General features: G+C 28.6%; 1 protein-coding gene across 1 annotated transcript; it reads left to right on the forward strand.

Annotated features, from left to right (window-relative positions):
• The first annotated feature begins 10,613 nt into the window (after positions 1-10,613).
• On the forward strand, positions 10,614-11,166 carry LOC129919846 (uncharacterized). Its single transcript, XM_056000930.1, has 2 exons — positions 10,614-10,761; positions 10,820-11,166. The coding sequence occupies exons 1-2, from the start codon at positions 10,728-10,730 to the stop codon at positions 11,089-11,091; spliced, it is 306 nt and encodes a 101-aa protein (XP_055856905.1). The 5' UTR covers positions 10,614-10,727; the 3' UTR covers positions 11,092-11,166.
• Positions 11,167-13,304: the final 2,138 nt, after the last annotated feature.

Here is a 13,304-nt window from a genome sequence, read left to right on the forward strand (position 1 = left end):
CCACTTTGAAAGTTTGTGCAAATTACAAACTTACAATTGTTTGAACCCACAGAAGCAATTCGCACAGCTTCCTGATAATATGTGTAAAGATATTTCGCAGCCTCTTTGTACAAGGGGTGATTTTCAATAAAAATTAAATGATGAGGTTTTAAGACAAAAATATAAATTTTAATAAAAAAGAATAACTTTAAAAATATCAGTTGTATTCTTATAACTTGAGATTTATTTTTAGAGAAATGCTTTAGTCCTGAGAAGATGGGAAATTTATATGTAGAGAAGGTCATAAAATATATTTATGAATTTTTATGATTGGTATCGATGCAAAATTTCCAAAGTCCTCTAAAATCCCAATAATCTTTTTTTTAATTTTTTTTTTTTAATCGGAACAAGTTTTGGTTTACAGATATGAGATCACAGTGAACAGGTCTATGCATTCAGCTAAAACAAATACAAATTTATTTTTTCAAGATTTTCAAAAAATATCCAAGGGGTACCCCTTGTCTAAAAATTCGGAATTTTAAAAAAATTTCTCCAAATCCATCGAATGAGACATCAAAGGAAAGGACTCTTTAGACTCTATTCACAACTGAAGACCAAAAGTTTGTAGGAATTCGGATTGTTGAATTAATTGCATTTTTTTGTTTTCATTTCGAATCAAAGTTCCGATGAGCACTGATACTGTTACTCTAATAATATTTGGCGCTGTGGTTTCAATTGTCAAACAAATAAAGAATTGTTCACATGAGAAGTTATATTTCTTATTTAACTAAGAATTACTTGACTTAGTCCTCTTTGATGATCTGTAAAAGTCCAAGGTTGCATTTGGAATTTTAAAATAAAATTAAAATAAATAAGAAGATTTGGAAATAGTACCGAAATAGAAACACCCTAAAGATCTAATTTTGGTACCCTATATAAAAATTGCCGATGTTGCCGTATTGTTTTTTAAAATTAAAATTCAATTTTTTTTGAACAAAACCATATTTTTTTTTGCTTAAATTTCATAAAACAAATGATAGCAAAAGATTCTCTAGGTAATTTAAGGAAAAAAAATATAAGGGAATAAGGGACAATCTTCCATAGTTCAAGCGATAAATACAATTTTCTCACAATCTGACTTCAAACACAAAAAAAATATTTTGAAAGCAACGGCAACACCTACAATATTTTAAAATACATTTTTAAAAAGTCAGAAGCTCATTCTTATCTTATTTAATTAAGAGTTTTTGAAAAAATGGTCCTCAAACTCAGAATTTAAAAAAAAATGTTATTAAAAAAAATTTTAAAGTGACTTTTTTCCAAACTTTTTCTAATAAAATATGAATTTATTTTAAAAAAATGTCTTGGCCATAAATATCAATGGGCTTTTCGATAAAAACTGAATTTTTGCATTGAAATAATTAATTTTCTCAAAGACTTTGGAAATAAGAACTTTCAATTTTTGCTACTTAACTATCAACAGTAAGGGTTATTAAATGAATAAAAAATAATTTTATATTTAGGCCCATTTGCTCATACGGATCATAAATTTAGATCTTAGCTAGGTCGAACATAGCACTTCTGTTTTACTTAGTTTATTCCAAGTTGCTAAAAAATATTTATGTTAAACCTAGCAATGATTTACTTTCATGCGAGAAATCGCTGAGAGCTTCAAATCAAATTGTCAAATCGACACAAACGTCAGTTAATTTAAATTGTTTTTGAACAATTTACGGAAAATAATTCAAGAAATTTTGTTATTCTGTCTATTTTTATTGAAGAAAAAATGAATATTAGTGAAAGCGGTAAAATAAATGGTGTTTAATTCAATAAAAAACAAATTATTAATTTGAAAGATTTATTTTTGTGTATGTATTTGTGTGTCATTGTGTTTGTTTGTATTGTGTGTGAAAATTTTGACAGCAAAATGTTAAAAAATGTATACGAATTTGTGCGGCAAATTGTACCATCTGCTACTAGTTAACACGTATAAAGTAAGTTAACCGTTCTTAAACTTATAATTACACTGTGTTCGAAAATGGAACTTTTTTTTTCCGACAGAGGGCTCTCATATCTACTAAAGATAATTCGAGTATGCTGAACACGATGGCGTTCTTAGTTTTTCTGGATTAGGTCAAATAAGAAAGATTTTTGCGTTTGAAATTTTGTTTGCACATGCCAAAACTGAGGGTATAAAACACCATATATTTTCCAAATTTGATTTTTATCGATGAAAAATGATGGAAAATCTATTTTTTCGCAAGTATTATTCGTAAAAGAAGTTATTTGAAAAAAAATCTGCCGAATGACATTTTAAATCATTATTTTATGGCAAAAAAACGTCGATTTTTCTTCAATTTTTCTAATATTTTTCGTATTACTTAAATTTAAATGCAGCACTCGGTGGCAACGATTTGATGTTGTATTTCAGGATAGAATATGGCTTTGTTTACAAATACGAATAGGCAGTTCCTACCTATCTACAATATTGGTTAAGCTTAAGAGTGAAAAAGTAGCAGTAAAACACTGTTTTTTTTTTAATTTTTAAGTTTATAAAATAAAAAAATTACAAAAAGTTTAAATGCAATACATATGTAGGGGAAGTGGGGGCAAAACGCCCATGGGCTCAAGTAGCATTAAAACCCGCTTAAGAGACACCCTCTTAAGAGAAAAACCCGCTTATCTGAAACACGTTTCTGATCTTTAAATATTTTCTTCAGTTAAACGGGGACTGTGACAAATATATTATGTGTTGTGTATTTCTTCTTCTTCCTTTTTTCTCGGCGCTGTTATGATCTCGATGTCGAGGGGATCATAACCTTCCCACGTTACTGCTTCACACTAGTGATCCGCCTGTGGGGTTCGCCGGGTTGACCTCAGAAATCGGCGGCAAGCCTCCCGGTTTTGTATTGTTCCGTTTCTGAGGCCAACTGAATGCTGGTGTTTTTGCATTTGCTTGTACCAGGAGTTTTTAGGCCTACCTTTCTTTTTATTTCGTGTGTATTTAAGCTCATATAATGCAGATGGAAGTAATAGTAAATATGTTTTAATTTTAAAACAAATTGAAAGAAAAATGATTTTTTGAACTTAAACAAAAATTAAATAAAAATATTGATACCATGCCTGATTTTTTAATTAAATATCTACATCTACATATGTATAATATTCCAGAGTTCTAACACATACAAGGTGTGTACAAAAAAATTTTGAGTTTTCGCATACATTTGTACCTTAAGTTAAAAAATGTAAGAAAAATTGAAGAAAATCGACGTTTTTTTTGCCAAAAAATACTGATTTACATAGTTATTCGACAGATTTTTTTTCAAATAACTTCTTTTACGAATAATACTTCCAAAAAAATAGATTTTCCATCATTTTTTTATCGATAAAAATCAAAAATTGGAAAATATATGGTGTTTTATACCCTCAGTTTTGGCATGTGCAAACAAAATTTCAAACGCAAAAATCTTTCTTATTTGACCTAATCCAGAAAAACTAAGAACGCCATCGTGTTCAGCATACTCGAATTATCTTTAGTAGACATAAGAGCCCTCTGTCGGTTTTTTGAACTATCACAGTGTTATTGTTCACTTTACACCCAAAATCGTTTTTAAGGGGTGTTTTTTTCTTTTTTTCGCAGTTAAAATTGCTTAAGAAGAACATAAGACCCTTATGATCTACTATTTCCTCATCCTAAATAATGTTAAACTTAGTCAGATTTAGGGGTTACTTTTAAGTTCGTGCAAACCGGTATGTAAAACTCAGGCCTTTATGATTTACTTAAATATTTAAGACTCGTTTCAGCATATGGGCCTTAGATGTTGAACTTTAAAAAAAAATAAGTTAATTTTTTTTTTTTCAAAACTTCTATTAAAAAAAGTTCTTCGAAAATGAAATACTTTTTAATTTTTTTCATAAACCGTAATACATATTGACATTTCCTTTTATAATTTCAAATCATAATAAATGCGGATAAAAAATTTTGAAAATAAATGCATCTTATATTACGAAAAAGTTTTAAAAACGACATGCTAAAATTTTTTCAATCATTTTTTTTTTTTTCAAAAATCTGAGTTCAGTTACCATTCTTTCAAAAGCCCTTACTTCAATTAACTTAATTTTAATTTTACAAATATGACTGCTTCTAGCTTTTTAAAAATGTATATTTAAATATTGTAGGTGTTGCCGTTGCGCTCAAATATTTTGTTTTGTGTTTGAAGTCAATTAATAAGAAAATTGTATCTATCGCTTGAACGATGGAAGATTGTCCCTCAATTCTATATATTTTTTTTCCTTGAATTTCTTAGACAATCTTTTGGCATCAATTAATTTATGAAGTTTAAGAAAAAATTTTGAAACAAAATTTTTTTGTTCACAAAAATCTTCAATTTAATTTAAAAAATCAAAATGGCAACACCGGCAATTTTCAATCTATAGACTTTAAAGTATTTTTAATTAGAGACGTTTAAAAAAAAGATTATCAAAATCTAAGCTGTTCGGCTGGGTTACCTAATATTGCCAATTTTTGAGCTTTAGTTACTTCACTATTTAGTTAGTAATATAGATGGAGGGCCCACAGCAAATTTTGGATACGGAGATGTATCTAAAATGTGATAATGCTATAAAAATGCAGTTGAGTTCTTAGCTAAGATTGATATCTTCGGGCTTAGGGGATATAACAGTTCATTCGTCCTTATATTCAGAATATGAAATAGTGGGAATTTAGCCTACTAACGTTAATTGGAAAACTAGAGTTTTTTAATCCCCAAAAACCATATAAAGTCGAGATATAAAGCTGACAGACTTTTGAATTACAACACATAAAGCTATAAAACTGCATACTCACGTTGTGGATTTTTAGACTTATACCATTCATTCGAATAAAAATAAATATATTTTGTTTCTTTTGAAATTAACACAATTATTCCCCTTTTGAATTTTCATAAATAGACAAAGCTTCACTTACTCCATTTTGTGTGAAATGCAAAACATTAGAAAGAAAGGTCTATATAAACTGTTTTTTTTTTTTACTTTTTAGTATTTTTTCCTATCTTTTGGATAAATACATAGATTTTTTTTCATCATAAAGCTTTTAAAGAATAACATTTCCAATACTTGTATAGTAATATAAATGCATACAATAAATACAAATTTAGCGAACTTAAAATAATAATTCGAGTTTAAAATGTTAAGTTAATTTAGGTTTGAATAAGGAAAATGCCTTTTTTTGTAAACAAAAATCAAAGTTGAAAACTAGAACCATGCAAAAATTAATTTTTGAACATATGGAATTATTTTTAACTTAACAAATTTATTTTTATCAATTAAATATAATTAGGCTTGATTCAGTAATATTCTAAATACATCAATAATTCAACTTCATCTGCATCTATATCAACTACAATACTTTTTCACGGCTCTATTTTCAGATACCCCTTTTAGAGTTTGTATGTCAACTCTTTTGTTTTCATGAAAATCTATTCAAATAAAAGTCAAAAGTGCGCCACATAAACAAAATACTGTTACTGTACAAACTTTTATAACATGTATTGAGGTTATTTTTGAAAAAGGGTTTTTGAGGATAAAATAACAAAATGTTCTAAATAAAACAAATTAATTTGTTTATTTATATTTATTTACACTAAAGCCGTATGAGACCGAAAAATTATAGCACCATAAATACCATGCTTTTGGGTGTTGTGTTTTTTTTTCAACAAGAAATCCAATAGTATTAACTTAATACGAAAATTCTTATTATTATGAAAAAAAGTTAGTTAGAAGCTTCCTCCTCATACTAACTTACTAACTTTTACCGAACATTTATAATCAGAATCACCTTTCGGCTTAAATAATGTCAGACGGAGGGTAATTTTAAATGTTTAAATAATGTTCGACATGTTTATTGTTTTGTTTTACAAAGTTTGATCAAAATAAAATTTCATTGAGAAGTTAAAGAGTTATTAATAGAATTAACTGTGCATTTTAACGTAAACAATCTGTTATTAAAAAATCTTATGCAATACAAAACAAGTTTTAATATGAATAACATTTTTAATATGAGGAAATAAACATTTATGAATTCAATTCAAAACGGTTAAAGGATCAATGACTGTTCCAGATTTGGTTCGATTTTAAAATTTGATTCTGCATGTCTTGCTTTTAAATTATTTCGTCTTTGTATAAAAGTTGGTTCACATTTCATGTGTCTTCAAAGATTTTTACTCAATCTTACCATGAAGTTTGCAATTTTATTCCTTATGTTTACCGGTAAGTTTTTGAATCTATATGAAAATTTTGTTATTTATTTTTGTTAACAAAAATTATTAAATATATTTTAGTACTCGTTGCTGCTGCTCTAGGAGAGGGCCCAACACCACCTAGACGATGTGATTACAAATGTACCAAATTAGATGCTCATGCTTGTGGTAATAATGGAAAGTGCATACATAAATTCCCAAGCATTTGTCAAATGGACAAGTACAACTGTTTGTTCCCGAGAAAAGCTTTCCGGAAAGTAGAAGACTGGAAATGTAATGAAAAATCATTGCCTTTGTGTGCTGTTAGTGATTTGTGAAAATTAAGTTTTTCAAAAATAAATAGATGACGACAAAATTTACAGCTGAAAAATAAAAAAATTAAAAGATTTGAAATTAACTAGAAAAAATGTGTTTTTTTTTTAAGGTGCTTGCATTTTACTTTAAATTAGAAAAACTTTAAACAAGAAATTGATCTTTCTGTAAAGTGTTCTTGATTTTGCTATTTTCCAAGAAAATATTTACTAAATGGTTATATTATAACATATATCGATCATTTAAAAATTTCTAAAATCCAGGGTGAGAAAATATTCACAGCAATATGCTGAAACTTTTTCCAAGAAATGGGTAAGGTATCCCCATTACCAAATTCCTAATTGAAGTTATAAAAACTATGCAGGCTGTCCTGTAAGTAGATAACGAAAATTTAAGGGTGATATTCTAAATTGTGTAAAATTGTTTACAGTAACGTTCCAACTGCAAACTTGAAATCACTAAGCGATGATTTAAGAAAACTTTTTCTTTGTTATAGCTTTACTCATGTAAATAATAATTTACCTTTTTATACTTAATGGTAAAAACTTCGTAAAGACTTTTATTTTTAGAAAAAAAGTTTTTTTCCTAATAAATTCGTTTTAAAAATCATTTGCAAAAAAAATTACTGAAAAGTTTGTCAGAAAATCCGTACATTATATTGATATTTAGGAAGACCTGAACCTCGTAAAATTTAAGAAAAATGTGGTTTTAGTCTTATAAGAAATTAAATACCTAATCATTTTTTACTTGCATAGGGCAAGTATTGGTTTCGTGTAGAAAAAACCAACATTACGATGATGGAGAAGATCAAAAAAGTGGTTTTCGTCATGCCGTCCGTCGGTCTGTGCGTCTGTGCGTCCTTCTGTACATCGAGCTAGGGCCTAAACGGATAGATGGATTTGCTTGAAAATTGGCACAGATGATTTTTGCGTAATTCCCTACACCCATTTTTTTTATTTTTTAAATATCTCCTTTTTAACGCATATCTCCCATATAACGTTTTCGAGGTATTGCAATTTTCTTGAAAACGGTTCTAACGATTTTAATTAAATTTGGTGTACGTAATAATCTTATTGATTGTAACAAAACTGCGTTTTTAGTTTTTGTACAAAAATGCGGAGAACGAAAATATGGCGTTGCCGTTTTTTTCAAAAATTGACATATTTTTAAGGTTCGTATATATCGTCAAAGCATAAGCCAATTTTATTCAAAACTTACAGACAGGTATTTCTTATAAATGTTAAACGTAACCAAAAAATTAAGTTTTTGAAAAAAATATAAAATTTCTTTTATATTTTTTTTTTTAATTTTTTTCTCGAAACTTAACAAAATCATAAATTTCCGATAGATATTTAAGATATTGATACTTTGACCCACAAGAGGAAGTACGTGCGACCTAGTCGTGCATTTTGTTTTTTAAAGCAAAATGTTCAAAACTGATTCGAAACGGAATTTTTCTATCGCATTGCAAAAACTCCTTCCATTAAATTTATTAGGTTTTCAGCACCTTTGTGCTGTTATTCAAAAATCACTTTCATACTTTTTTCTGAAACAACTATTTACGCGTAAAAATACTAAAGCTTTACTTTAAAAAATATCATTTGTTAAAAAAAAAAAACGAAAAAAAATGTGGGACAGTTTCAGAACGAATTTGTTTGTTTTTCAAGTTATATATGAAGTAAACCGTTAGTATATCTACGAATACGTTTGTTCGTTTACGCGATAGAGAATCTCAAATTTCCGCAACAAAATATAAAAATAAAAAATTAGGGCATTAATCTTGTCTATTCTGCATTTTTTTTTTAATTTTTGTTAAACTTGTTGTTAATGGCTCAAAAATCAAAATTAAATGTCAAAAAATGTAAAATTTTCCAATTTTTACTAATTAGAAGCCTCAAAACTAGTTGGCATTTGCCAACAAAATGTCTCATTATGTAATTTGAGCTCACATCCGTTTCTAAGGGTCTTATGGTTTCCAAAATATAGTTTTTAAAAATCCAAAACTTGATCGGAGACCAATTTTTATTTTCAAGAAATTAAGTAAAGTATTAAATAAAAATGCAAAGGTTAGAGTTTATAATAAAAAATTGTTTAAATGGGTTCAAACACTATAATAAAAAGAGAATAATGAACAAAAGCTGTTCTATAGCGGAGATCGTTGATTACAGTTCCTTTTTACCGACTTCCAAAAAGTAGGAGGTATTCAATTCGTCTGTACTTTTTTTTTTTAAATGTTTGTTACCTCATATCTTTGGACTGAGTGAACCAATTTTGATAATTCTTTTTGTATTGATAAGCTGGTGTCTGCAGTGTGGTCGTCCTATTTTAATTTCCTTCAGTTTTTGTTAAGAACTATGAGAAAAACCATAAAACCCAGTTTTGATTCATGGAAGTCGGTTTTATTTTTTTGATAAAAATGATTATATAAAAGGTATTTTTACCAGAAAGAAGTCTTTGTCTACATAGGATTTTAATTTTTTTTTTTAATGTAAATTAAGTTCTGGTTCCTTATTCCAAAAACCAATCTCGAGAGCTTGGAATAACACGACCTATCCGTTGCTTACACAATAAGATTATGACTGATGAGTGAGAAAAAAGTTTGGCTAATTTTTCTCATTTTATGCTATGTTTCATTCTTTATCTCGATTCGATTGTTTAAACTTTGAAAAAATAACTAATACATTACGATAGCTCTATAGCGCTGATTTTACGAATAACTTAACATTTAGTATGTTTAATTGTACATGTAATTTGAGTTGCAAGTATGGAAGATTAATTAGACGCTCTGCTCATAATGACCTAACCTTTTCACAAATTTTCAAATTCTCAAAATTATCATTTTGCCTGATTTATTATTCATAGGAAACAACTAGAGATTTTCTAAGAAACATTTTAGAAATGTTAACAATTGTTCTCAATTACTCTTTTCGTATGAGTAATATAGTTGAATTAATTGAAGACTTATTTAAACTAACCGGCATTTAGAACAACACAAACAATTATTATTATTATTGTTATTAGATCTCAATTACAAATTACATAAATAAACTATCATCAGATAATGTTTTTTCTGATTTAATATAATTTAATTTGTAAAAATTAACAATAAATTAAAAGTTTAAATGAAATTAGACCTGTTTAAGTGAGTTCCAATGAAATTAAATGTATTTTAATGCAGTATAGTAATCAAATCAAGCTCTCTTTCATCAAGCCAGGCCCCGCATATATGAAAACAACAAAAATATATATCTTGGGATCCACCGGTATGACTTTGCATCAGGGAAGTAAACGTTTGTTTACTACTTCAATGCAATACAGTGGGGCTTTTTACAATGAAAAAATGGCATTTAAGCCAATTTAAGAAGATTTTTTTAAAAATTTCAAATAGTAAGAAACAATTTATTCACTCTCTACCATATTTAAAGTCTCCATCAAAAACTAAAAAACTTTCAAATTGCATACAAATTTTAAAATTTCCCCTTTTAGTGACGGCTTTAAATTTAATGGAGAGTGAATAAATTGGGTTTAAATCGACTTCTTTAAAAAACCAAGTTGCTTGGAATAGAATCATAGAACAATTTAAAATACAAAATCAATGACAAATTTTAAATTCTGCTTTAGAGCCTCAAAGGTCTTAACTTTAAACACCAAAATTTTAAATTTGTTTTTGCTCTTTAGCCAAATTTCTGATATTTGACTTTGGCCCAATTTATTCACTTCACTTTATATTTAAAGACCCCATTAAAAATTTAAAAAAACTGTCAAAACAAATATGTATAAATTTTAAAATTTCCCGTTTTTAATGGAGACTTTAAACTTAATGGAATGTGTATAAATTGGGCCCTAATTTTGTTGTTTTTTTAAATTTTGGTTTGAAAAATTTTTGTATATCAAAACCAAATTCTATGCTAAACCAACCCACTGTAATATGAATCGCACGACATTAAATAAAGGTGGTGTAGCGTGTAAGAAAGATTAAAACGAGATTGGGTTTATCCCGAAACACTTTTGTATACATTGTACGAGGTACGAGTATGTATATTGAAATTGTAATTTACCCACTTTGAAATTAGTTCGCTTCGATATTCTTTAGGTTGAGATGATTTTGTATATAAACAAGTTGCGGGATCAAATAAGTCATCAGTTCAAATTTGAAATACATTTTGTAACAAACTAAACATGAAATTCATCGCTGTTCTTTTGATTGTTTCTGGTAAGTTTAAAATTGTATAACTTTTTTAACTTTAAGTTTAACTAATAAATTTTTTTAGCTTTCGCAGCTTTTGCTTTGGCATCACCTCATCACAAGGAAGGACATGAAGGCACAGAATGTCATTATCATTGTGAGGAAGAGAAGCCCCTAGATAAACCATTGAGCACCCATAATGGAACATGCCGCAGGGAGTTTGTAAATGAATGTGAATTGGAAATGTTCAATTGTGTTAATCATCCAGAAAAGCAATTTGAAAAGATGAGCGAAGACCAAAAATCCGCACATCATGACAAACCATTGCCTTTGTGTGAGGATGAGAAAAAAGAATAAATTTTTATAACTCAGATATGTGGTTTTAAAATACTTTTTTGTTAAAAAATAAAATGTTTAAAACTTAAAAACAAAGTTTTTGTTTAAATTGACACTAAAATTAATAACTAAAATTAATTAATTTAATTCGAGTGTAAAATCGTATTGGAAATTATTTCTTTTGACATTCGACATTTAGGCTATTGCAGTAGATCTACTGCATTTCTTGCAAAAAACAAATCTACTGCCGCTTAATCAAATCTACTGCACTTCTTCAAATCAAATTCCAAGCGTTTTAATCAAATAATAAACCAATTCCTTTGTAATAAATTGTATTGAAATGTGCAAAATCTGCTCTTAACTCAACTAACTAAAATTTTTGAAAAAATATCTTTATCAAAGGAGATTTTAACAAAAATAAATTTATTTTGAAGATATGTTGTTTTGGCACTCACTTTACATCCAAAATATTAGCAAAAAAAGAAATGAATAAAAATGCATTATTAATTCAGCAATTTTATTAATGTATAAAATACAAGAACATAAAACAAAATGAAGAATGGGCAAATTTGTATGGAGCGTGGGCGTTCCGCGACCAGCAATGAATTTATTACTTTTTGACGTAATTAAGTCTTGCTAATATTCAGCAAAAGTTTTATCCCTGTGACGTATTTTTTATGTTTGGAAATATCTCTTAATGGCTCAGATTTTTACAAAAAAATAAAAAAAAAATAATAATAATCATATTTATTAAAAAAACAAAACCTACTTCCATGGATCAAAACGGGGTTTTATAGTTTTTCTCATAGTTTTTATAGCAATAACTGGACAAATGGGAAATGGAACCACACTGCAGGCACCAGCTTTCGAATACAAAAAGAATTATCAAAATTGGTTCACTTAGTCAAAAGTTATGAGGTAACAAACATAAAAAAAAAAATACAGACGAATTGAATACCTCCTCCTTTTTGGAAGTCGGTAAAAAGAAAAGAAAAGGTCAAACTTAAACCCTTTTTGCTGAAAATAAATCAAATAATATGGTTTCAAAGGAGTCGAATATGTTAAAAGTGTCTAAATATGAAAATGCACATACTAATGGTTTTTTGTGAATCTAAGTTAGGGGCGTACACACCATTGGGGCAAGTGGGGCGGTGCCCCGGGGCCCCCAACACACCAGGGCCCCGTAAGGAGGCAATGCAGAGAAGGCAACTGGTTAAAAGTATCGAAGCAAAAAGATAAGATATTTGACATGAATCACTTCGGACACAAGAGAGACAAATTATATTTTTCAGTGAATTGGTAGCCAGCCACATAATATTTCATCTTAAAAAAAAAAAAGGATTACCTCAGGGGTCCGAAAAAAATAAATTGCTTTTTTGAAAGAAAAATTACATATTATCTTGGGGCCCCAAAAAATATTACTTTCATAATTTTAGCGACCAATAAATGATAGGTACATCAGGGGCCCCATACGTACTTTTTTAATTTGTTCTTATTTTCTATATCAAATGGGCCCCAAAAATTTAGTCTTGCCCGTGGCCCCGACAACTCAACGTACGCCTCTGTTTAAAAATTAAGTTTAACTTATAATAGACCCTCAAAGTTCTTTGATCCAGGATTTTAAGTATCTCCTTTCGCCAAGCACAATCACCATGGGCGTAGCTAGAGATTTCATCTAGGGTGGGCCAGATGTTATCATCGACCTGAAGCCATAACCATGAGTGTGCAATTTTTTTTTAATAGGTCTATATAAGGCAAGTATTGGTTTCGTGTCGAGGTGTTAATCAAAACCAACATTACGATGGTGGAGAATTAAGAAAAAGTGGATCTAGGAATTCTGTCCGTGCGTCTGTACGTCCATCTGTACACATTTCCACAGCCATAAACCAGTGGACTGATTTTCTTCAAATTTGGTACAGATGATTTTTATAGAATTCTGAAAGTTGTTTTTTTTTTGTTCTTTTTCTACCTTAATTACCCCCATACAAATTCTTCAAGTTATACCAAATAACTTGAACTTGAAACGGCTCTAACGGTTTTGATTAAACTTTGCAGGCGTAAAACTGCATTTTTAGTTTTTCTCAAAAAAGTCTAATAACAAAAAAAAATATTTAACAAAACTTTGCCCTGAATGTCGGCTCTTCCCCAACATCAACAAAATTTCTTTGAAATTTAAATCTGTAAACTAACATAAGTGTTAGATGATGCTTTTTGTAGTACCTACTGAGTTGTAA

Source organism: Episyrphus balteatus, chromosome 4 (genome assembly GCF_945859705.1).
Source record: "Episyrphus balteatus chromosome 4, idEpiBalt1.1, whole genome shotgun sequence".
NCBI classification, from domain to species: Eukaryota; Metazoa; Arthropoda; class Insecta; order Diptera; family Syrphidae; genus Episyrphus; species Episyrphus balteatus.

Excerpts from the sequence above, each read along its gene's own strand:
- LOC129919846 (XM_056000930.1), top strand. The coding sequence starts at position 10,728 with ATGAAATTCATCGCTGTTCTTTTGATTGTTTCTG. Across the intron at positions 10,762-10,819 it reads TGTTCTTTTGATTGTTTCTG|CTTTCGCAGCTTTTGCTTTG; the intron begins GTAAGTTTAAAA and ends AAATTTTTTTAG.